This window comes from Wickerhamomyces anomalus, assembly GCF_001661255.1.
Source record: "Wickerhamomyces anomalus NRRL Y-366-8 unplaced genomic scaffold WICANscaffold_3, whole genome shotgun sequence".
Classification (NCBI taxonomy): Eukaryota; Fungi; Ascomycota; class Saccharomycetes; order Phaffomycetales; family Wickerhamomycetaceae; genus Hansenula; species Hansenula anomala.
In genome coordinates this window covers 556,461-579,688 of record NW_017567112.1, presented here as the reverse complement: position 1 = coordinate 579,688, position 23,228 = coordinate 556,461, and the positions used below count along the sequence as shown (strand labels likewise).

The following is a 23,228-nucleotide window of genomic DNA, read 5'->3' as shown; positions in this document are numbered from 1 at the left end:
CAGGGTCTTTTAACTTCTTTGCAAAAGATTTTGAGGTATCAGTGAAAAGGTAAAAGTCAAGATGCCTGAACAAGTCTCCTGGGAAAAGGTCAACAGAAAAGGAACCACTTTCCTTTCTCCAGCTTATAAAAGCAACGGGCATGTCTTTTGTTCGGGTTCAGTAGGTACAGATGCTGCTGGAAAAATTCCAACTGATGTTAAACTACAAACTGAGATTGCCATTAAAAACCTCGAGGGTGTGTTGAAAGCTTCAGGCTCATCACTTGATAGGGTGCTGAAAGTTCTTTTGTTCGTTGCACACCCAGCAGATGCTGCTAAGGTCAATGAAGTTTATGCCAAATATTTCACTACCAAACCATCCAGAAGTTGCATTGTTGTTGGTTTCCCAAACCCTGAAATTAAGGTCGAATTAGAATGTGTTGCTGAGTACAAGGAAATCAAATCTAAATTATGAATAGACATATTTCATAGATAAAACCAACAAGTACACACTTATAAAAAACTAGACCTTTAACCAACCTTTGTAGAACCTTCATAACCAGTAAACCTCCTAAAATGACACATAGACAGAGCAAAATAACAAAACCAAAAAAACACTCACTCCACATAGCTAGTTCGTGCATTTAGCTCTGAAGTTTGATAATGCCTTGTAGTGAGAAGATATTTCATTCAAGAAGTCAGATAGTTCATCAAACATGTGAATAATATCTTCTTCAAGTTTATCGACATCTTTAAAGAGGTCTAGTATTGAAGGTACCAAAGACTTCGACTGCATAATCAATTGCAAGAGCTCTTTTTCGTTTGTTTGAATGTGTGAATCAATCCTTTTCGCCAGCTTTTCGGAAACGTCTTTGAAGCTATCAATGTTTTTGAGAAACCCTTGGTATCTGTTGTTGTAGACCATATCGATCCCCAGTATCAATGATTCAGACTCTATAGCACTATCCTGGCTTGAAATTTCGTTCTTAAGCTTTCCCCAGGCCACTATATACTCTTCATTGGAATTTTGTAATATGCTTTGAAGTTTAGGAGCCACTGAATTGAAAAGGTTGACTAGCATCTGGACATCAATAAGTTGATGTTTATCCTCAAGAATGTCCCTATATTTGACACCTGGTGGCACGAACACCGACATCACGCTTTAAATATGCTATCCGAGTAAAAATTCTGTTCAAAATCGATTGGTATTGTAAACAATTGAAACTCGTTTGTCCTTTATTTTGTGTCTAGATCTATATGTATACAGGTCGCCTTTCCCTTGATGGGATATCCGGCCATAAATAAGTCATGTGAAATCCATGTGATTTGCCCGGAAATTGATTTAAAGCTTGAGAATACGATGCTTTTGTGTACATCGGTGGATTCACAACACTTTAATTGAAATTACTGACAATTATAAACTCATGATACAATATGATACACTCAGTTTTAATTTGTGAGTAAAGTCCCTCATCATTTAAGTTTCGTTGACTAACCAAAGTTTCAGTTAACAATGATTGTCTTCCACGTTTGATGAAATTTTATACACCAGTGGTAAGTTCAACATGTTTCCACAACTCAACTCATGAATGTTAACTCATCACTACTAGGACATTGAAACACAGGTGCTTCTACTACGTCAAGTTTATCAGCTAGTGAACCAACGTCAACCAAACCAATCCTCATTTTTGACTCCTCCACCATTATTGGAGGGTATTGAAGATATCAAAGTCATATATAGACATTATGCCACATTGTACTTTGTGTTCATAGTGGATGATCAAGAAAGTGAACTAGGTATATTAGACTTGATCCAGGTATTCGTTCAAAGTTTGGACAAGTGTTTTGAAAATGTTTGTGAATTGGACCTAGTTTTTGGATGGCAGGTGCTTCAGACAGTGCTTGAGTAAGTTGAAAAGACAATTAATTTCAGTTAAAGACATCTTATTAACATATTAATCAGGGAAATAGTGCAAGGTGGGCTGGTTATTGAAACTAATATATCCAATATAGTGAAGGTGAGTTGAGCACGGCTTTTTTAGATCTTTTTTCAAGATACTAACAGTACTTATAGGCTGTCGATGAGGCCAATCAAGAGAAGAATTACAGCATATCAACAAGCTCAGCTTTGAGTAATGCAACAAGTGCACTTTCTGCAATAGCTAGAGATAGCAGATTAGGCTGGCCTGGTCGCTAATGGGAAAGTTTACTTTGTAATATTATACACCAAAATCATGATAATAAAAAGTTTCATTTAATCAAAACCTCACAAGCTACTATACAATAAATGTCAGATCATATTATGTACAAGGTTCCCGTTCTTTATCGATCCGTTAATCCAGCATCTTCGTTTCACGTTAAATATTTCTATGAGATCATGCTCATCTCCAGCTATACCAAGTTCTTTTCTTCAACTGTTCCTCAGTTTCAAGTTTAGTTTTGCTTTGGGCTTCTTCTAATTCAGCTCTTATTCTTTCTATCTCACCCATTTGTTTCTTCTCAGCCATCTCTTTTTCATATCTTTGCTTGACATCAGCTAATTGCTCACCGCCATGTTCGAAAGGTGACTTGATAGGACCGGTCTTCCAGATCGGGTCATTTGATGCTGAAGTTTGTTTAACAATTTTGATAAGTTCTTCTTGCTCTCTTCTTCTTAATCCTTTTTCCTTCTCATACTGAGCTCTTAACTCAGGCGATAATCTGCTGATTAACTCTTCATCAGTTGGAACAATGTTATTATATAATAAGAACCCGAAACCGATAATACCAAACCCAACGGCGTAAACTCTAGCCCAACGATACCACAATGGTTTTTCCATCTTTTTGATTATTTCAGTATAATTTAAAAATGAAGGCTCAATACCAAAATTGATTCTTAATTCGATAACTTGTGTATTCTGATCTTTGCTAAAAGCCAATCGTTTTCATTTTTTTCTTCGGTTTCGTAATCAGAAATGGTAACCGCACTCGCGTGGAAGGCTTTAGCTCTAGCTACATACCTGACATATAAATCAATGATTAATTAGTATATAGTATATATTCAGAGTCGTCGTAAATTATCCATGAATTTGTAGTATCTATCTATAATCTTAAAAGTCATGGAAGCACACACACAAAAGCGAAATAAATTATATAAGGGCATTATTAGCAAAATTAACGAAAAACAATAACATCAATTGAAGAATTCTTTCCACAAGTATGGAGTGAACACAGCAGCAGCAGTGAATAAAATTGTAAAGATTTGAATGATAGACCATGGTAGTAGCACTAGACCATTGTCACCGAAATTGCAAGCAATTGAATAGAATGCAACTTTGAAGAACACCCATGTCAACAAGTATGGTCTTGGTAATAACCCACTCAAGAATCCAACTGGGATAGAAACACAATCACCACCTCTTTGGAAATATCTGAAGCAACCTTTTTGTAGGATTCTCAAGTTCGCACTATCAGCTGAAAATAACGAGAATAATGCAATAGATAGGACATTCACAACAGTATCCAAATGTTTTCTTTCGTAATGGAACTCTAAAAGTGCCTCATTAACAGCTTCACGATCTGCAAGGTTTTTGATGTTTTCAAAAAGTTTCAAGACTAAGATGGTATCACCTAAACCAACACTCATACCACCACCAGTTAACGGATGTCTCATGTTCAATGCATCACCGATGACTAAAAGACCTGGAATATCATTTTGTCTTGCTGGTAAATATGAGTTTGGATGTGTTTTAATTTGGTCTTTTAGTGCTTCCTTAACTGATGGATGTAATTCTTTTGGTAAGTTTGGTAAGACTTCATTTTGTAAATAACCTTTAATATCTTTTGGTGGTTTTGGTCCATTATATGCGCACAACATTCTAGTATCTGTTGGTGTGATTTGGTAAACAAGCACAGGTGAGAATGAGCCACCTAAGATAACATGACCAGTGTATTTTACTGGAACATCAGCATCTTTTAATTTCAAGGCAATGAAACCTGAATTAACGGTTGGTACATGTGATTCCCCTAGAGTCTTTCTATACTTAGAAAAGATACCATCACAAACAACAGTAAGAGCAGCTCTATATTCTCTCTTTTCATTGTTTGGTAAGTTGACTTTAACACCGTGAACACCAGTTTGATCTTGTATGATACCAGTGACAGTGGCTTCTAATGGTGTAATCAGACCTTCATTCTTTGCTATGTTTCTTAGATTTGAAATGTATTTACCATGTTCAAAAGAAACACCCATTTCTCTTTCACCTTCTTCGTACACTTTTCTAGATAAAGTAGAATCATCAAGCACTTTGTCATTACCATCGAAAACACAGTTCTTCAAAGGTTTATATGGTGCAACATCAGCTTTGAATGGGTAAGGTATTTGAACTTTTTGACCTTCATAAAACACTGTATATCCTTCCACTGGTGTAGCGTCAATGTTGTTGATGGCTTGAACCATTCCAAGAGATCTCAAAGCTCTCAAACCAACTGGTTGCATCAACTCACCAACAATTCTATCAGGTTCTCTCCAATCTCTCTCAACGAGTAGGACTTTACGACCTTGTCTAGCTAGCCCAACAGCAATAGCTGGCCCAATAGCACCTGCCCCAACAACGATGGCTTCGTATTCAGTACTGGTAGTCATATCTGGAGTATTGTTTCTTTTCTTTTGAATTTTTATTCGACTTGATCTTTCAAAGTTTAATGGATCCGAGCGAGATATCGTGGTCCTTTGATGATGGTTTCTCTGTAGCTGGTAAAGAAAACGAGTGAATAGAGTCCAAGAAGAGGTACTGTTTGCAAAGCTTTATATGCTGTGAGCTTTTGGCGTCTTCGTTCTTTAAGCATGATGGTTCGATCAAGTTTTAACGGTTTTTGATTATGTAATCTTCCAAGCTAAACGAGGAAATCTTTTTCAGTGTCAGATGAGGGCGAATTGAAAGTTGGTCATTTCTAAGCATTTGCAAAGACTGTAGTGGGAAAGTTGACTGGCTAAGATGAGCGTGGTATCTTTCAATTGAGCACTATCGAAACCAAATAGCACGCCTCATTTCCAAGTGGTTTGACAGTTAACGTAATTGTCGACCGTTCGCAAAATTGTTAGGATTTCTATCAAAAATGAACAACCCTTAACGAAGAACGGCTTTAGCTGTATCACTGAACCAAACTGAGATCATGGCAAAGTCATCTGAGAGTATCGTTAAACTCAACTTCAGCCTCCATCGTTTCTCATCCATCTTCGTTCCCTCAATGCTTTAATCAAAGAACTTCAACTTGAAGTTTGAATATTAATTAAATCCGACTTTGTTGTCCTCGAATCTCAGATCCACAATTTTTTTGGCGTACTGATTTTGTTTACATTCGAATGTTAGACTTAATGATGAAGAACAAAACAACAATAGCTTCACCGATAATATCAAGATGCCTCCAAAAGTGAAAAGGGTTTACGAAGGCTCAAATGAACGCACTGAGACCTTTTATGGTGTACAACTAGCCAGATCCAAAGATGTTTTAGAATGGCCCTACAAAACTCCTTCAGCAGAGTTCATGGGTAAATCAGGTTTCTATTTCACACCAACTAAAAAGTTCAAAGATAGAGTGACATGTTTTTACTGTAAGAAAACACAATCAAATTGGAAAGATGTTAAAGACCCTACAGCGTATCATCTAGAAGCCAGTCGTGATTGTTCATTTTCAAAGCTGCTTCACCTTTCCAAAGAAAGATCAAGCAACCCGCATTTTGATTGGTCTGAAGTCGAAATATTTAAAGATCCAATGTGTAAGGAGGCCATTCAGATAAGGCAAGAAACTTTTGGTAAGAGCTGGCCTCATGATAAAGTTGGTGGATCCAACCCAGTATCAGAGAATATGGTCAACGCTGGGTTTTATTATTCACCTCTGGATTCTGGTGATGACTTGGCTATATGTGTTTATTGTGGTGTTTCCTTAGAAGGCTGGGAGTTTGATGATGATCCTTTATTTGAGCATCAAAAGCGATCAAAAGATTGCTACTTTCTAAATTGTTTGGAAAAAGGCGATATATCCAGGGCGTCCTTCAAACGATCTAGTTCGATGGTTGCGCATGAAGAGCTGTCAGTGGAAGAAAAGGTTCAAGACAGTATTTCTATAAAATCTGGTGATCATTCGATAAGACCAAAAAGAGAACGCAAGATTCTGCGAGACTTAAGCTCAGAAGAGTCTCAGGAGAATGATGATGCTAATGATGAAAGCTTTGGTATTACTGCAAATGATGAAGAATTAGATGATGATGACTATATTGAAGGATCGAAGCACAAAATATCCAGAACAATTTCCTTGAAAAAAAGTTCACAACCAAAATCTTCAGCTTCGCCATCAAAAAAATCCAAAATTTTGGATAGTTCTTTTGATAATGACATGTTCTCCAACACAAAAAAACTCGAAATTCCACCTGTCACAAAGCTGCTCACTGAATCTCCAACCAAAACAATCTCGAAGGGAGAGACCACCAAAAAATCTGAAAGTTCCCGTACTATAGGAGAAAAAGCCAGCTCGCCTCTAAGGTCCTCTTCTAAACCCCCATTAAGTGACATCACAAACATTTCAAAAGCTTCACCAAAAAAACAAAATGTGGTTGTTTATCCGGAATCTGACGAGGAAAATTCAATAATACTGATAAGTAATAGTAAAGAGAATATTGGACAAGAGTCATCAACAAGTGAGAAAGATCAATCCTGGAAATCATCTCGAGAGGTGCCAATCTCCAAAGAAGAACCAAGAGATACACATTCCCCTTCGAGGTCTTCACAAAGTGCTGAACAGGAACCAGTACACTCAAATGCTTTGGGCCAACAGTCAACTGATTCTAAACCATCCAAAGATTTGTGCTCCGGGGAAATGATACATATAAATGAGAAAACTGACCTAACGAAGCAGCCTTCTTTAGAGGAACAAAGCTCAGAAAAGTCGGGAAATAAGAGTATCCTACAGTCAATTTCAAGGTTCTTCAAGAGTCCACAGCTTCATAGGAGCCAAAGCCCATTTCTTGATGCCGATTATAAGGGCTCAGATCATATTGAAGACTCTAACCAAATCATAGGTCCAAATGACACTCCTATCGAAGAGTCAACTGATCATCATATTCAACTACCATTAGATGCACTAAAGCAATTTTCACCAGAAAAGGACAGTAATACCATTCTTCCAGACGCTGACCCTTCACCAGAATTAGAAAGTTCAAGTTCAAACTATCTCAGAGTGGAAAACGCTGAAACGGATTACTGGATGCCCACAGATACGAATAAACTTTTTGAAAAACTAGAGCCTTTGGATACTGCTAGAAATTATTTGGAAGAGTTGAAGGATCTTGATTATGATTTAAATGATGATGTTGATGGTCGTATTTCATATTTTATCAACGAGATGCCGGAAAATGAATTAGAGATGACAATAAGCGAATGGATATTATATTCAGCTCAACAAGGTAAGAAACATATTGAGGAAACATGTGGGAGAATGCTTGAGCAATTTGATGAAGAATGTGATCGAGCTTTACAAAAGTTGAAAAGATTATCTTCAGATTAAAGTAGAGCAGATATGCATTATAAATAATAAGTACTATTATACGAAATGATTTTGTTATAAAGTAAACCAAAAAAATAAACGTAGTGCAAAATCGACATTATCATAACTCAAACTTGCTGTACTAATAACTAATCAACTTCATAACACAGAGATACGACAAACAAATACACATTAACAACATTAATAACATTATTCAGATTCATACATGATCTCATCTTCATCCTGAACAATTGGATTCGCTTGAGGAACTTCAACCTCGTTGATGGTTTCAGTGTCAGGGATACGATCAATTGCTTGTCTGTTTGGAATGGCTTGTCTAAAAAACTCATTTAGTCTTTGAAAGTGTTGTAAATGTGTTTGTGCAGCCCCTTGTATCCCATCTTGTCCTAAAGCTGATAATCCGTTTGGAATAATCATATTATTTGGAGCAAGGAATAATCTTGTCATGTAATCTCTTAAAAGTTTGACACCTTGTCCTGAAAACACACAAAATAAACCCTTTTGATGGTCAGTAAAATCAGCTGGTGGGGAACGACAAAATTGGGTGATATCTTGTCTCAAAAAAGCTGAAATACCAGTCAATGATAAATGTGTCAATTTTGGACATGATTGTAAGAGCTGATAGATAGGATAAAGACCAATATTGGTACAATACGATAAATGTACTCTTTCTAAAGTATCATCGTAACCACGACGTTGAATCAACGCTAAAATTCCGGCATCGTTAATATTTGCACACTTCACTAAACCTATTCTTCTTAGTCTTGGAAGCAGTGATAATTCAACCAGACTGATATTAGTCAATTGCGCACAGCAAGCTAAATCAATATACTGTAAACGATGACAGTTTTTAATTAATGTTGAAACCCCATAATCTGTTATGCTGCTGCAATGTCCCAAATGGATGTAGTGTAAACTTTTTCCTAACGTTGCCAATGCTCTTAATGATGTGTCTGTCACATTCAGACATTTGGATAAAACAACGTTTCTTAAGCGTGGTGCACATTGAACAATCTTTTCCACGGTTCTGTCTGTTATTCTTAAACAACCTGTAAAATCAATAATTCTTAGACGTTCCATATAAGTATCTTCTGCCATGCTTCTAAATAAAGCATCTGAAACATTTGGATTATGTGAAATTCTGAATTCTCTCAACTGTTCCAATTCATTGAATAATCTTTGCAAAGCAAAATCCGTTATATTTGGACAATTATGAACATCAACCTCAATCAAAAATTTACATTTCATAGTCAGTTCTAATACTGAATCATCCGATAAGTTCTCACAGTCTGATATCTTGACTCTTTTAAGCATTCTGCAGCTATCAATTATTTTAAGTAAAACTGGATTGGTAACTTTGGGGCAGCCTGGAGCATAAAGGCCTTGTAATCTTGGGCAGTTATCAGCTAAGGCAGCAAAGATTTCATCGGTTATATCTCTTACCCCTGTCATATCAATTGATTGTAACTTTTCACAGCCTTGTAATATATCAACTATTGGTTCATGGGTAAGCTTGGAACAATTCACCAACGTTAACCTTTCTAAATTCGTCGATCCGGAAAACAAATTCAAAAAATTGTCATTCACTTTATCATAGATAAAAGAAAGGTTTAAACGACGTATAAATAGTCGATAATCCCAATGGGTTTCTTGTCTATTCATTTTCATAACTTTAGAGATGCCATCCAGAGCACCCTTGTCCATTAAGGACGGTCTAAACCAAATCAGTTCAACAATCAAATTAGCCCATCTTCGACACACAAGCAAGAGCGGCACCAAATCAGGTTTATGAGAAATGTTTGAAAATATCAATAACAACACTTCTGGAGGTATTTTGTGAATTGAGCTAGTGTCTTCAAAGCCGTGTTCTTGTTGGATTCTTTCATGTTTTGATTCATTATAATCCCGTATTGTGAACTCGGAAGTATCAGACTCCATATTGTAATCATCCATATCAGTTGAAATAAGTTGACGCCTCGTCACTCTTGGATTTTCCATTCCAATCACCCTTCTTGAAAGAGAAGATACTGAAGATGACGCTGGCGAATTTTCTCTGTCACTATCCATTTTTTGTTGATAAATGCTTGATGGCAATTTTGAGTACCCTTTGAGGATAGAATAAGGGAACAGGACAAAAAGACCTTAATTAAAAGATAAACGGTTGTTGAATATACTTGAATTGAATTTGCTAATAAATGAAAACTTAACAAACAAACCACACAAAAAGCCTAATCAACTCAAAATTTTGAACAATCTAATCTCAAAGCCAAAATTCTCAAATGTGGCCACAAACTCAGTTGAAATAAGTGTAATAAAAATTCAATCCTAGAACCCCCTACTTCTGTTCTGCACGAGCACAATGAGTGTCTTTTGTTGTGCTTTCAGCTGTTCTAAATTTGACGATGCTAATTCTTGATCATGTTCACCTGTCTAATCTCATCATGAGCTCCAAGTTTTTACAAAAACAAAAAAATCGCGAAACAAAAGGAAATTACAATTCCGACCATTTTCCTCGGTTCTCAATTTCTACAACGTAATTCAAGTCTTATACGATTTAAAAGTATTTCATGGTCTTTTCGACTAAATATTGTAAAGAAAACTGGGTATTATTTATTATAAATATTTATTTTGTGATATAAGAATTTTTTTCTGTCATAACAATCCTATGTGCTTTGTTTTTTTGGATTGGTTGATGTATTGTACATGAATGAGACATTAATAACTGGGAAGGACTCTCTAATATTGAGCAGTACCAAACCCATATTGTGGTTGCTGTTGTTGGTATATAGATCTATCATTTTCATAGGCCGGTTTTGTAATAGAGTTGATTTGATTGATCATGAATGGATCATCAAAAATTGGACCTTGCTGTTGAGGCTGTTGAGGTCTCATGTTATTGGGAAATGGATTTGAATTATCAAATGAACCAAGGTTTTCACCTGTAAAATAAGACCCCATGTTGCTTTGCATTGGATGCGGTTGTGATTGTTGTTGTGGTGCTGAGTATGGTTGATAAAACTGCTGCTGCGTTTGAAATTCATTTATCAATGATTGTTGGTCATCATAATAGCCTTGATTTTGTATAAAAGAAGGTGGTTGTGGTGGTGAAATCAATGAAGGAGGTGGTTGAGTTCTGTAACCATTTGGAGTTGAGCGTCTATTGTTATATGGTCCTTGTGGCGATGTTTTATTCTGTCTCCCTTTTCGACCATTCGAGCCGCCTCCATTTGAAAGAGTTCTATTGTGTCTATTACCATCACCCCTATTTGATAACCCAACTTCATCCATCAGTCTTTTATAACCTTGATAAGAGCTGACATTCAATTCTAACAATACTCTGCGTACCTGAGAAACAACATGTTGGCGAACTTCTGGCTCCAATAAAGGATTGGAAATGACTTTGAAAATAAAGGTAGCACCGTGAGCATTATCATGTAAAATTTGCTCTAAAACTTCAGGAGGTCTTGGGGAATCAACATCACCATTTTCAGATGTCGCAACTGGACCGAAAATAGCACCCAAAATCATATTTTTAGCTTCATTTTCACCACGATGATTCAAAATCTTCAAAACAGTCAAGCTTGCCAATTTGTGAGTACATAACTGAGCCAAATGTGGAACCAATCTTGGGGCTAATAGAATATGTCTGTTTGGTAAAGTGCAAGTATCCAAAAACCAAGTTATCAACAACGCAGCATTTTGATTGATGGCCAAATGTTCAGCATGTAAAATGATGGCTGCAGATATCAAAGCAGTTTGTTCAACAGATGCTTCATGACTTTCCAAACATGCTCTAACAGCTCTTGCACCAAATCTATTTTGAGCAATATCCCAAAATTTAGCTAAAATCACTTCAAAAATGAAATCATTCCAAGGAGAACCAAATTTCAAAGAGCATTGAATAACATAATTACCAAATTGATCATTGAATAATGGAACACAATACGGTTTCAAGCTTTTAGCAACAGCAACTTTTTGAATTGGTGTATCAGCAACTGAAATCATTTTTTGAGCAGACCAAGTACCATTCTTATGAATACCCATTTGCGCTAAAAATGGTGAAACTTCCTTCAACATAATGTACTTGATTGATTCTGACGAGTATTCAAATAATTTTTGTACAATGGTGTTACCCAAATAATCACTAGCCAATTCTGGTAATTCGTCCAACATAGCAACTGATAACTCTTCGATATCAAATTGAGACAATGAATTGGCATCAATTAATTTTCTGGTTTCTCTGAGTTTTGGTGCGTCATACTCTCTTACTGGTAAGGGCTCAGGTAGTGGACCAAAATCATTATCAAACCCTTTGTATGTTAATGAATTTTTAACAATACTTTCAACTGTACCAGAAGTTGACTTAACTCCTAATTTCTTAACTGCATTAAAAATTTCATTCAACATTTCGGTCAATTTAAGAGGTTCTTCGCTGATGGTGACTGGTGGTGTGTATAAGGATTCATCATGTTGGACATGTATTTGTGGTGGAAACTGTTGCTGTTGTGAAAAATCTTGTTGTTGAGGTTGACTTCCGCCAATTGTTTGAACTTCATCATTTATAACCAAAGAAGGTTGTTGTTGCTGTTGTGATGATAACAGTTTAGCGAAACCAATCAAACATGCAAAGCCTGGCATCAATTCTTGATGGTTCAGTTGCGCTTTGGCTTGCATTGCAGAATCAATAGTGTCAAACTCCACAATGGCATTTTCATTGCCTTTTAAAATACGAACACTTGATAATTTCCCGAACTTTATCAATAAATTGGCTAGAGACAATGGGGAAACAGCCTGTGGTGGTAAATTTGATAAGAACAGGGTATTTGTTGGACCCAATGATGGATCTTGGTAAGTTGAGGTCCAGTTTAAGCATCTAGGATCAATATCATCGAGTAGTAGAGGTTGATCTTTCAAAAAAGAGTGCTGAACAGGAGGATGAGGAAGTTGTTGACCATCGTCATATTCTGGAGTCTCCACAATTCTATTTGGGGTAAAGTTGTATTGGATTGGTAACGGAGAGTCAACACCATTTTGGAAAGTTTGAGCTCTTGGTCTTGGTGTGAAGTCATTACCATAGTGCTGTTGTTGATGTAACTGTTGTTGTTGTGGAGGTGGTTGTTGCATCAATTTTTCCTCCTCTAAAGTCACAAAGTTTTGAAGGTAGAAACTTGTAGGTGGTTCATTCACAAGAACATTGTTTGTTGAATATGCTCTTGCCCGATTTATATCCACTCTTGTTGAATTATCATCCAACATTTGTGATTGAAATTGTGTCTTTGTTGGGGAAACTGATAGCCGTGAAGAGGTTGTTGTTGTTGGAAACTCTCTAATAGGAGAATTTGTATCAGACATGAAATTGACAGAAGCTAACGATGAAGTCGTCTGACCTTGCAAGCCTTGAGTTGATGTTGGTTGATCATTACTCCATATGGAGTTTGATTCAGATAATCCAAGCAATGAACCAGAACGTAATCTTGGACGACCAGTAGCTTGAGCAGTTGCATTGCTTGAATTTACAAACCCATTGTTGATAGTTGGTGATGATCCTGAGATAGATAGTGTCTCTAAACCCAATGTGGTTGGATCGTATGCATTAAAGGATGGAGATATTGAAGAGCTTGGTGGTGGTTGATTTGTTGCCGATTGCAAAGGTGGTGCCAAAGTGTTTGAGTTGAATCTTGAGGGAAGTGTACCCGCTCTTGTACGAGTTCTGAAACTTCCCAAGTTACTGGTACTTGAATTGCTTTGTTGTAATGATTGAGCGTTAGACTGTTCACTCATAATCGAGTTTGGAGAGCTTGAACGTTGGGGTGATAGCGAGGGAAAGGGCTGTTCTAACCCATCACTTGGAACCGATAGAAAGGACGCAGCGTCCTGGTTGTTGTTGTTCATGCAGTATGATATTGAAGTTGATGATAGACTAGTGACAGCTGGATGAATTGGCCATTAATTTTGCCAGACTTCAACCTAAAACTTCTCTCTTGATTTTTTTTTGCACTAAAACCCCTTTTGGACACACAAGTTAGAAAACTATAAGCAGGCTGAAATTTGTGAATCTCACGAGCAATAAAATGATTCCGTGGTAAGCTATAAATGGTTAGTATATAGTTCTCTTTTTTGAATACATGAACTCTGAGAAGCCTGGTTGTCAACATTACCCCAAGAACTATTGGAAAAGGTTTGTCTCCGCCTAAAAAAAAGCTGTAGTTCTAGAACTAGCGCTTTGAGCAGCAAAACCAGAATCGTGTTGGTAGCTTTTTATTGACATCAAGACAGCGGCACTCCCATCTCATGGAAGATGTTACTTACCTGAAGTTAATCTTATTAAGGATGTTCAAACTGTTTTGAATTGATTTTTGCTTTGACGTGCTAATTCACTTTGCTATATAACCGTTGGGATGAGTTCCGTGGATAAAAAAAAGCACTTGCGATGATATTAGTTATTAAAGACGAGGAGTGGGCAGTCCGTTGTGTGTGTGCTGTCTGTATTTATCACTGATGAGGCGCCCTTTTGGTGTTGAGGATTGTGTCTGGTGAAATCAACGAGTATTTATCGAATAATTCTGTTTAACGATGTGTTCTCTGGATCAGCTTCGACAGCGTTTCGAAGAAAAAAAAGGAGAAGCTACACAACGCGAGAAAAAAATATGACAGGGCTTCAAACCGACAAACAAACTTTTAAAATGCTAGACAGTACTGGATGAACCTTTGATTTAAAACCATTTATGAAGTAGATTGAGGACCCATCATTATTGGGGCGAACTCCTCTAAGGGATTATTTATGTGAACTTGTGCGATTTCTCATACGCTGGACTTTGATGTACACTGAAACTTCGCACTTCGATGACGCGTAAATTTCAAATTACTTCGATGAAAACAGTGAACATTGGAAGTGGAACCTGAGCTATATTTGAGCAATTTTGTTTATGCTTGGTAGTCGTTATAGATTATATTCACTTCAAGATGGAGTTTTTGATACCTTCCCTTCAGACAACACGACGATTTGGAAGGAGTGTTTTTGCAGTGAAAACTTTTACCAGCTCCTTTTATTCCGTTCAGTAGTTTAGGAATTTCTATATTTAATTTCATAAAGAGTCATGGCCACTGAGTGGGCTCTGACTGAGCACGGTTATAGTACACTCCTTGCAAAAACATATTGAGAGAATTTTGGTGTTTTCAGGTACTATGTTTTCTGCCCTGAAATGTTTCAACTTCAAAAAGGGCGAAGCTGGGGCAGAGCAAATGGTCAAAGAAGCTTATGAGAATGTCAGTCAAGCTTTCTCCCTTCATATAACCTTTGGATTACTGTGCTACTGTGCTTTTTAGCCGTATAGTATTGAAAACTGAAGCCTCTAAGTAGCTATTCAAAAACCTTTCTGTACATGTAATAATAATGCTTCAAATTTCAGAGCCAATCATAAGTACACACGATAATCACCAAGACAACCAGACAGTTATTGGCACTTGGTGTATGACAGACTTAATCACATGACTAGTCACGCTTATGTATATTGAATTATGGTCACCGTGGCAACCACTATACTTCCGCATTGGGAACAAATAAACAACCCAAGTTTTCTGGTCTCCCGTAAAAAAAAACATCAACATGAAATACAAGTCAAACAAATTAAGCCCAAACCTCAAAAACAACCTACACTCGTTCTGAACAACCATTGCCAAATTCATTCATACCCTTATTGACCTTCTATAACTATTCCCTTTGAGAAAGAGATACTGGGTAAACGCGCTTCAGCTATTTGTTTACCTTCATTGACCAACAGAACAAATTGACAAGATGTCCATCAGTATGGACCTCAATCGTTACTCAACTCCAATAAAAAAAGAATTTATGGATTCAGATGATGAAAGTATAGATGAGAGCCAACCTATGATTAAAAAAGAGTATCAAAACCATTCAGTTGACGATTTGCTCCATGCCATTGACAAGAATATATCATCAACCTCATTTCACAATGAGAACAGCTTTTTAAACACATCCAATACCAATTCTAATTCTTTTAACAGTGAAGCTTCTAATGATCCAAGTCCCATAAAACCATTGAACTGGAAACAGCAACAGCAAGAAAACCATCAAAGTTTGAATAATCTTCTTGGTGAATTACCAAATTTAAAGACTCCATTGAAAGAAAATGTTATGCAAGATATTCCAAGAGCACCATCATTTGATGAATTAGAGTTCAATACTAAAGTGAACAGAACTTCCTCATTATCTAGACTAAGTGGACCAAGGCAACTATCATCATCATCCATATGCAGAACATTTTCAAACAAGTTACCAAATTCTCACAGTAACAAATCTCTGGGAGGCCCCTCCACAAGAGATAATTCACCATCCAAAAAATCGGTCTGTTTTGAAAATTCACCACCAAAGATAATGGAATATGATGAGTTAACGCCTGAACATTCGGATGAATCTTTTGATGAAGATCGGAAAGACACCAACCCATTTGAGTCCAACTGGAATGCTAATGTCAAACCTTCATTACACGCATTACCTCCATTACCACCAAAACATACCATTAGCAGCTCAATCTCATCACCAACTAAAGAAACTTCGATCGGTTCCGTTGATGGCTCATTTGAAGATGAATTAACACATGAAGAACTTCAAAAGGATAAAAGCTCATTAACTTTGGAAAAACGTTTGGATTTGGTCCTTGGCTCTAACGAGGTCTCTGAAAGAGTCCAAAATGATGAAATGACTAAAGGTTCAAGCAGTCCTCAAAGGTCATTGACTAAGAAAGAAGAAGATTTGATTTATAATATCAAGAGTAAAGAGGAAATTGAACGTGAACAATCATTAAGAGATGCTGCTGATTTGTTTGAAGTTGACTTGCGCAATAATGATAAAGAATCAAATGATTTGAGCTTAGCTCCACAATTGAAAAGAAGGGGTTCAAACAACTCTTTAAGAGATGAGGAAAGAGAATTGCAAACAATTGTGGTTCAAAACACTTCTGCCCCAATAGTTTTGGAAGATGGAATGAAAAATGTTGATGTTGCTTCGTTGAACCGCTCAACTGATGATCTTCTAAGCTTGCAATCCGCTTTCACAAATAATGATACAGAATCTTTTGCATCAGCTACGGAAATTTATGACAATGAATCTGAGGATAATGATGAACCTGTTGATACTGCTGAACAATCAATAATGAGAATGCTGAGTGAAAATAGTGCAAATACTAATAATGGATTTCAATCTTCAACTTCAATTTCAACTCTACGAAATGGTTCCTCTTCAGACTCCCCCGTCAAAACCCATAAAAAGAAATTGTCCCTGAGTGATTCAATCAATAATGGGTTGTCGTATATTTCATCATTTGGCAAAAATATGAAAGACGCTATTCACAAAAGAACCGACAGTGGCTCAGAGATTAAACAAGAAGATCCACAATCAAGTTTTAGTGATTATGGTGATGGTAATGAAGAAGCTCCAAGTGAAGCACCATTGGAAGCACACCCTGTTCCTGTTGTTGAGATAATCGATACCCATGATGTTCAGTCATATGCTTCGTCAGTTACTGAACATGATTATGAAACACCAAGAAATTCAGTTGAACCTTCTGAATCATTGCCATTGTTGGATCATCAAACGGCAGAACCGTCACCTTCATTCACACCAGATGAATCACAAGATAATGAATCAGCTATTGATATGTTGGATTTGCAACCACCCTTGAAGCTAACTAATGAAACTGATGAAGCTGACGGCTCATTTAGTGATGAATTCAAAGAAACTCCATTGTTCAATACTTCGGATACTTCTGATAGTAAAAATGTTTTACCATTTGGAATTCATATTAAACAAGAAACACAAGTTGATGATGAAGTTGATAATGAAATACCTACTGGTGAGCTTGATGAAGTAAGCTTGAACCAAATTGAAACGTCATTGAGTGAAAATTCATCTGAAATTCTCAAGTTTGAGTCTGAACCTGAACCTGAAATGGCTTCATCATTCAAGCAAGAGTTCAAGGAAGAAGAGGAAGACGTCAAACCAGAGATCCCAGTCATCAAGCATGAATTGCCTTCATTCAATAGCACACTATTTCATGATAAAGAACCATTAGATGATGACGATGTTTTAGAATTACAGACACCACCAACAGACTACATTTCAATATGGCATAGTCAGCCAAAATCTTGCTCACCAAAACCTCAATATAGCGTATCACAAAGAAAAGTTTCCCCCCCTGAAAAAGTTTTGAAATTGTTGAATAGAAGAATAAGTTCAAGTGGTGACAGTGACGGTGAAGCAAGCAAAAGAAATTCTGTCTTGAGTATTGGTTCCTCATCAATTGACCTTTCCAGACGCAATTCATTGATTACAACTTCTGTTTCCAAACCATCGTACATTAGAGTTGGTTCAAGAAATTCATTTTTACATGATTTGAGCAAAGATCACAATGATTCGTCTTTCATCAATAGGTCGTTGAAAGGACCAGATGTCTCAGTTGTTGATTCATCCAATGTTTTAGCCAATTCTTCCGATATTGTTTTGCCAGAACTTACAAACTCATCAGATTTTGCTAATGCTTTTAAAGAATGGGAAGTTGAGAAACAGCTTGATAATAATAATATTTTAAAAGATCTTGAACAAGACACTGAGCAATTGAGTGCTGCTAAGAAATTGAAAGATACTACAAACCATCAAGATATTAAAAATATATGGCAAAATGGTTCAAATGATCCAACTCCAACTCCTCCTCCAGCTGCAACCGGTGAACAAAAGAGCCGTACTCCATCTATTGACACTGGTAAAATTAAGAACTTCATTGCACAAAATGGTGTTCAAGGAGAATTTGCTAATGTCAAATCATCAGAAGCTGTTGGTAGAGTTATCGTTAGTAATAATGAGGATCACAGTATTGAGCTAGAATATGACCAAGACTCACGTTATAACTCTTTGAATAATTCTAAGATTGAACCAGCCGATAAATTTGTTGATGCTGAGGAACATCAGGCTGTTCTCCCTGTTATCCAACAAGAACCTGAACCACAACCAGAAGAAGAACCAAGACACAAAAGGTTTATATCTGGATCATCAACCAATTTGGATAATCTGTATGATTTAAATGAAGAGTTTGATAAAGCACTACAAATCAAAGAACATGGATATGCTACAAGAGAGCCTAAACAGGTCATCATTGCCAAAAGTCAAACAAATAATAAAGACAATGATATGCTTGATCCGGTTGAGTTAGCTAAGCCTTTGGTTCCAGAAGCTGATAATATTAACTATGTTAAACAAAGAGAACAAAAGGTGAAATCCAAATATGGTGATAGAGTTCCAAGTGCTAGAGTGAGAGCACCTCTGAGTAATGTTGGTGATTCCAACCTAAATGCACAAAGTAACAAACCTAAATCCAGAGTACCAAGTGCTAATACAAGAGTTATCAGTGATGAATATAAACCAGGTGAGCTTTTGATGAAAAAAAGAGAACCACATGTTACCAAAAGAGTATCTGTTGCTCCTAATGAGAACGTTGATTTGCCAAAAAGTGATCTTGGTAGATTATATATTCATATCAACACTTTGGATGATGTATTGTTGGATCAAATCAAGTATCATAAAGCAAGTTTCAAATTATATTTGGATAATGGGAAGCATGTGATATCAACACCAAAAGCAACGTTAGACAATAATCAAAAGATTGACAAAGAATTTGAAGTTGCTATTGAAGAGGACTCTACGGATTTATTTTTCACTTTAAAAGTTAGCTATCATACCCCTGATCAAGAATTAGTTGAAGTTGTTGAAAAAACACCAATTAAATCAAATAGATTGAGTCGTTTACTTGGATTTAAACAAAAATTCAAGTATGAAAAAAAATTCATAACTCAAAAGAAAACTAAAGATGATTGGGACAATAAATTTGCTAATGATGGTAGTTTTGGTAAAAACAAAATAAGTTTCAGTGCACAAGATAATGATGTTTCAGGTAAATGCCAAAGTTATATTGTTGAGCTATTCAATGAATGGGAGGTTGTGAAGCAAAGTGACAAGATTTACAAGAAACCTGCTCATCTGGTTGGAAAATTGAATGTTGATATGTTATTTTTACCAAGAACTTCGCCTTTGGAAACTTTACCACCTTCAATAAAGATAGGTTACAAGATTGCAGATCATTTGGTGGAACAATCCAAAATAAATTATGAAGGCTATTTATTCCAAGAAGGTGGTGATTGTGATTTGTGGAAACGTCGTTTCTTCAAAATTGAAGGTACTAAGCTGATTGCACATCAAGAAACTTCAAAAAAACCAAGAGCACAAATCAATTTGCTGAAGGTTGTTGATATTATACATGATGGGAAGAAAACAAATAGTCAAAGAAACTTTACAGATGAGATTTTAATGAGTGATTGTTTTAAACTGAAATTTTTAAATGGTGAAATAATAAATTTCAATGCGGAAACAAAAGAATTAAAAGATGAATGGATTCAAAATTTGGAAAAAGTTGTGGAATTGAATAAATTCCATCAACCATGGGTCAAATTGTTGACTCAAAATATGTAATATAGGGACAGTTAATTAGTGAATATTAATTTTTAATGATTCAAGATGTAGAAGACAAATAATTACCAAAGATTACCTATGTTTCGATCATCTATTATACAAATATTCATTTTCACTATACAATTTTACCTTCTCCCACGATTTCTGCGTTCACGGTCTCTATAGTTGTTACCATCATTTTGACCCCAGGAATTTTCTCTCTCCATTCTATCTCTTGGATCTCTTTCTCTTGGAGCTTTTGGTAAATTAGGATTCAAAGACATGGTTTTCTCGTTACCACTCATTTGCTGTGGTTGTGATGGAAGACCTTGTGGAGGAGGTGGGGGTACTTGTGGCTGTTGCTGCTGTTGTTGCTGAGGACCTTGTGGAATTTGAGGCATTTGGCCACCTGGAGGCATTTGAAATCCAGGCATACCCATCATCATAGGAGGCATACCCATTGGCATCATACTCATCATGACTTTTTGAGGATTGAAATCTGATCTTAATTTATCTTGCTTAGAACAATATGCTGTCCATGTAAATTCATCAAATCCATAATTGAAATATTCAGAGACATCAGCACCTGGTTGTCTCCATGGTTTTTCTTTCAAATCTTGTAAATTTATTGAAGTGATTGGTTTACCTTCAAATTCACCAACTTTGTTTATATCTATACCTGGAATTCTTGTAATTGTTGCATCTGTTGTTGTAGCTTGAGTAGAGGAATCGCCTATTGGAGCTTCAGTTTGAGTTGTATCTGTTATTTCATCAATTGTTTCAGGAACTGTCACACCAGAAGTTGAAGGGGCTGCTGATGTACCTGATTGTTGAGCTTGAGTTTCTTGTGAAGTGTTGGTAGTTGTTTTAGGTTCTTCAGATCCTATAATGAACTCTATATCTGAATCTGAGTCTGAATCTGAATCACCGTCTTCATCATCACCTTCATCCTCGTTGCTATCTTCTTTACTTTCTCCTTTCTCTGTTGTTGCCGATTCTTTTTGATCTTGAGTTGTTGATTCTAATTTTTGTTTCTTGGAAACTTGAGCGTCCCCTTCGTCTTCAGATCCATACAAGAAGGCATCATCATCATCGATTTCATTAGACATTTTTGTGACAGGTGATTATTTATAATCTACCAATTGATATGATAGTGAGCTTGATGTCAAAAGTAATAATAATGTTCACGATTATATTTACGTTCTACGCTATACTATAAACATCGAAAATTATTATCAAAACTTCGCGAAAATGATATACACACTTCACTTGAAAAAATGTCACGTGACTGAAATTATAAATATCTTGAACTATAATATAATAAAGTAAAATAATGTCGACCATTTTTTAAATTATGAATTATCATTTCTTTTCAGCTGAAATTTTTATTTTTAATCTTTTAATGTGTTTTTGAGAAAATTTCAAAAATATGAAATAATTAATTTATAAATTTTGAAATTGGGGCAGACTATAACAATGTCCTTATAATTCAAAATTTTGCAATTCGATTAATAAGGTATATTGTTTTAGCATTGAATACAGTAAAAAAAGAATACGTTAATTAATTAAATTTGTATACTAGGCTCAATACCATCAAGATAATTAATTTAAACAACCTATAGGCACTGGCGCCCTCGCTGTGCTCATGTAAAGCTCCGGTCCAGCATGCAGTATATAACCTACTAGGTGGAGCGCTTGCAATTATGAGCTTGTTACGATAAGTACTTGTGACTTGTTTAATGTCAAGATCAGGATCTACAAGATTATTATGCAGCTAAACAATTTATTGATTAAAGTTCACGTCGCTTCTGAAATGGTTTTTTGGTCCTGGGTCTTTAATTAATTATATTGAGATTAGCTTTTTCAACTGTAATAAAATCTGTGCATCTTAATTATAGATTAAATGTCGTATTTTTGAAACCTAGACAAAAGATGGGGTAGTGAAGGAGAAGAAAGGATTTGGGTATCCTATGTTTTCCTTGTTTGTGAAAAGACATGATGGTTTGTCAGGTGTCTAGAGAACCTAATGATCAATGATCTAAATGATAAGATCTTGATGAGTCAAAGGCTCCACCCCCATGGCTAGCTAAAGTTTCATTGTACAACCACTAAACGCAGGTCTTTGTATTTGAAACAAAAACAGAAGATAATGAAGATGATCAATTAGTTCTTGGGGTACCACGATCATTACTTTTCACAAAGCCCAGGTGAAACCCTGATCCATAATCATGTTCTTCCTCAGCTCAACACTTTTCTTCTTACCCATTCCATCAGAGCATAAAAATCTATCAAACCGATTAAGGCACAATCTTTTTCTATAAATCTGATGATGGTTTGAACCTAGTTCACGGTTGATTGCCGAAAAGTGATGAATTTAGCGATTTCATTTTTGGTAAGAGCTAAACCATTATGCACCATAATTCCCACACATTCACTACACCAGGAACTTCCCTCCACAGCTAGTTTGTTTGAAGAATGACATTGTTTAAATACTTTTCTGAACTATTGAAAACATCTTTTCCTTCACCATTAATCAAGGGACCTATGAATAGTGACGCTTTGACGCTTTGACGAACATCCGCAGGCACAAACATCTGCCATTTTGTTATGGTTCAAAGAGAGTGACAAACAACACAAATGTTTTCAATGTAGATTAGATCATGACTGAACGTAGGGACAAGAAGGTTTAGTAACTCGCTGATTCTATTTGAGAATGCCATTATAGTGCATGTATCCAGAAAGGACTTTGGCTAATATCGATACGATGCTTAGGAGTTCTACATTATATTTGAACATACAGACTAAATAAATATGATTAGGATGTTAAACAGCTAGACCCTCAAGAATATATGTGTGTATAGTTAGTATATTTTTATTCTCTCTCAAAACTAAGAATTAGTGTAAAAAACCCAAATTAAAATAACCCTCATGTGAAAACCCAAACCAACAAAAATATGCAAAATTAATAATTAAAGAAATAGAAAGAGAGCTTGAGGGAACAAACAAACCAAAGAAAAGTTGATGAACCAAAAAAATTGGAAATATGCAATATGATAGCTATCATAATCAAAACAAAGTAAAATGAAAGGAAACACCAATTGAAACCAAAAAAAAAAGCACCACAGAACCAGCTATAATCTTTTTCCTTATTCAAAATACCGAAAAGCCATCATGAGAAAAATTGAACAAA

The 23,228-nt window shown here is 36.0% G+C and overlaps 10 protein-coding genes across 10 annotated transcripts; 4 read left to right on the top strand and 6 right to left on the bottom strand.

Moving 5' to 3' along the window:
• Nucleotides 1–109: 109 nt before the first annotated feature.
• On the top strand, nucleotides 110–448 carry WICANDRAFT_16896 (RidA family protein; the record flags this gene model as incomplete). The annotated part of the gene is made up of 1 exon (XM_019180716.1): nucleotides 110–448. A coding segment is annotated over one exon (339 nt), but the record flags the coding sequence as incomplete, so codon positions are not given.
• Nucleotides 449–610: 162 nt separating this feature from the next.
• On the bottom strand, nucleotides 611–1,135 carry WICANDRAFT_78418 (uncharacterized protein; the record flags this gene model as incomplete). Its single annotated transcript, XM_019184719.1, has 1 exon — nucleotides 611–1,135. One exon carries the CDS (start codon nucleotides 1,133–1,135, stop codon nucleotides 611–613), a length of 525 nt encoding a protein of 174 aa, XP_019038990.1.
• A 278-nt stretch (nucleotides 1,136–1,413) lies between these two features.
• Nucleotides 1,414–2,006, top strand: APS3 (Aps3p; the record flags this gene model as incomplete). Its single annotated transcript, XM_019181802.1, has 4 exons — nucleotides 1,414–1,435; nucleotides 1,487–1,533; nucleotides 1,590–1,885; nucleotides 1,943–2,006. 4 exons carry the CDS (start codon nucleotides 1,414–1,416, stop codon nucleotides 2,004–2,006), a joined length of 429 nt encoding a protein of 142 aa, XP_019038989.1.
• A 263-nt stretch (nucleotides 2,007–2,269) lies between these two features.
• Nucleotides 2,270–2,995, bottom strand: CBP4 (Cbp4p). The gene has a single exon (XM_019186311.1). The coding sequence runs from the start codon at nucleotides 2,796–2,798 to the stop codon at nucleotides 2,361–2,363; it is 438 nt and encodes a 145-aa protein (XP_019038988.1). The 5' UTR covers nucleotides 2,799–2,995; the 3' UTR covers nucleotides 2,270–2,360.
• Nucleotides 2,996–3,151: 156 nt separating this feature from the next.
• ERG1 (squalene monooxygenase) lies at nucleotides 3,152–4,603 on the bottom strand (the record flags this gene model as incomplete). The annotated part of the gene is made up of 1 exon (XM_019183349.1): nucleotides 3,152–4,603. One exon carries the CDS (start codon nucleotides 4,601–4,603, stop codon nucleotides 3,152–3,154), a length of 1,452 nt encoding a protein of 483 aa, XP_019038987.1.
• Nucleotides 4,604–5,379: 776 nt separating this feature from the next.
• BIR1 (survivin) lies at nucleotides 5,380–7,521 on the top strand (the record flags this gene model as incomplete). The annotated part of the gene is made up of 1 exon (XM_019184718.1): nucleotides 5,380–7,521. The coding sequence occupies one exon, from the start codon at nucleotides 5,380–5,382 to the stop codon at nucleotides 7,519–7,521; it is 2,142 nt and encodes a 713-aa protein (XP_019038986.1).
• Nucleotides 7,522–7,710: 189 nt separating this feature from the next.
• GRR1 (SCF ubiquitin ligase complex subunit GRR1) lies at nucleotides 7,711–9,459 on the bottom strand (the record flags this gene model as incomplete). The annotated part of the gene is made up of 1 exon (XM_019181822.1): nucleotides 7,711–9,459. One exon carries the CDS (start codon nucleotides 9,457–9,459, stop codon nucleotides 7,711–7,713), a length of 1,749 nt encoding a protein of 582 aa, XP_019038985.1.
• Nucleotides 9,460–10,122: 663 nt separating this feature from the next.
• JSN1 (Jsn1p) lies at nucleotides 10,123–13,849 on the bottom strand. The gene has a single exon (XM_019186310.1). The coding sequence runs from the start codon at nucleotides 13,411–13,413 to the stop codon at nucleotides 10,258–10,260; it is 3,156 nt and encodes a 1,051-aa protein (XP_019038984.1). The 5' UTR covers nucleotides 13,414–13,849; the 3' UTR covers nucleotides 10,123–10,257.
• A 1,467-nt stretch (nucleotides 13,850–15,316) lies between these two features.
• Nucleotides 15,317–20,059, top strand: BUD4 (Bud4p; the record flags this gene model as incomplete). The annotated part of the gene is made up of 1 exon (XM_019184115.1): nucleotides 15,317–20,059. The coding sequence occupies one exon, from the start codon at nucleotides 15,317–15,319 to the stop codon at nucleotides 20,057–20,059; it is 4,743 nt and encodes a 1,580-aa protein (XP_019038983.1).
• FIP1 (cleavage polyadenylation factor subunit FIP1) lies at nucleotides 20,038–21,154 on the bottom strand. The gene has a single exon (XM_019180430.1). It carries the CDS (start codon nucleotides 21,145–21,147, stop codon nucleotides 20,185–20,187), a length of 963 nt encoding a protein of 320 aa, XP_019038982.1. The 5' UTR covers nucleotides 21,148–21,154; the 3' UTR covers nucleotides 20,038–20,184.
• Nucleotides 21,155–23,228: the final 2,074 nt, after the last annotated feature.

Coding starts and splice junctions, on each gene's coding strand:
- CBP4 (XM_019186311.1), bottom strand. CDS start 2,798: ATGGAAAAACCATTGTGGTATCGTTGGGCTAGAGTTTACGCCGTTGGG.
- JSN1 (XM_019186310.1), bottom strand. CDS start 13,413: ATGAACAACAACAACCAGGACGCTGCGTCCTTTCTATCGGTTCCAAGT.
- FIP1 (XM_019180430.1), bottom strand. CDS start 21,147: ATGTCTAATGAAATCGATGATGATGATGCCTTCTTGTATGGATCTGAA.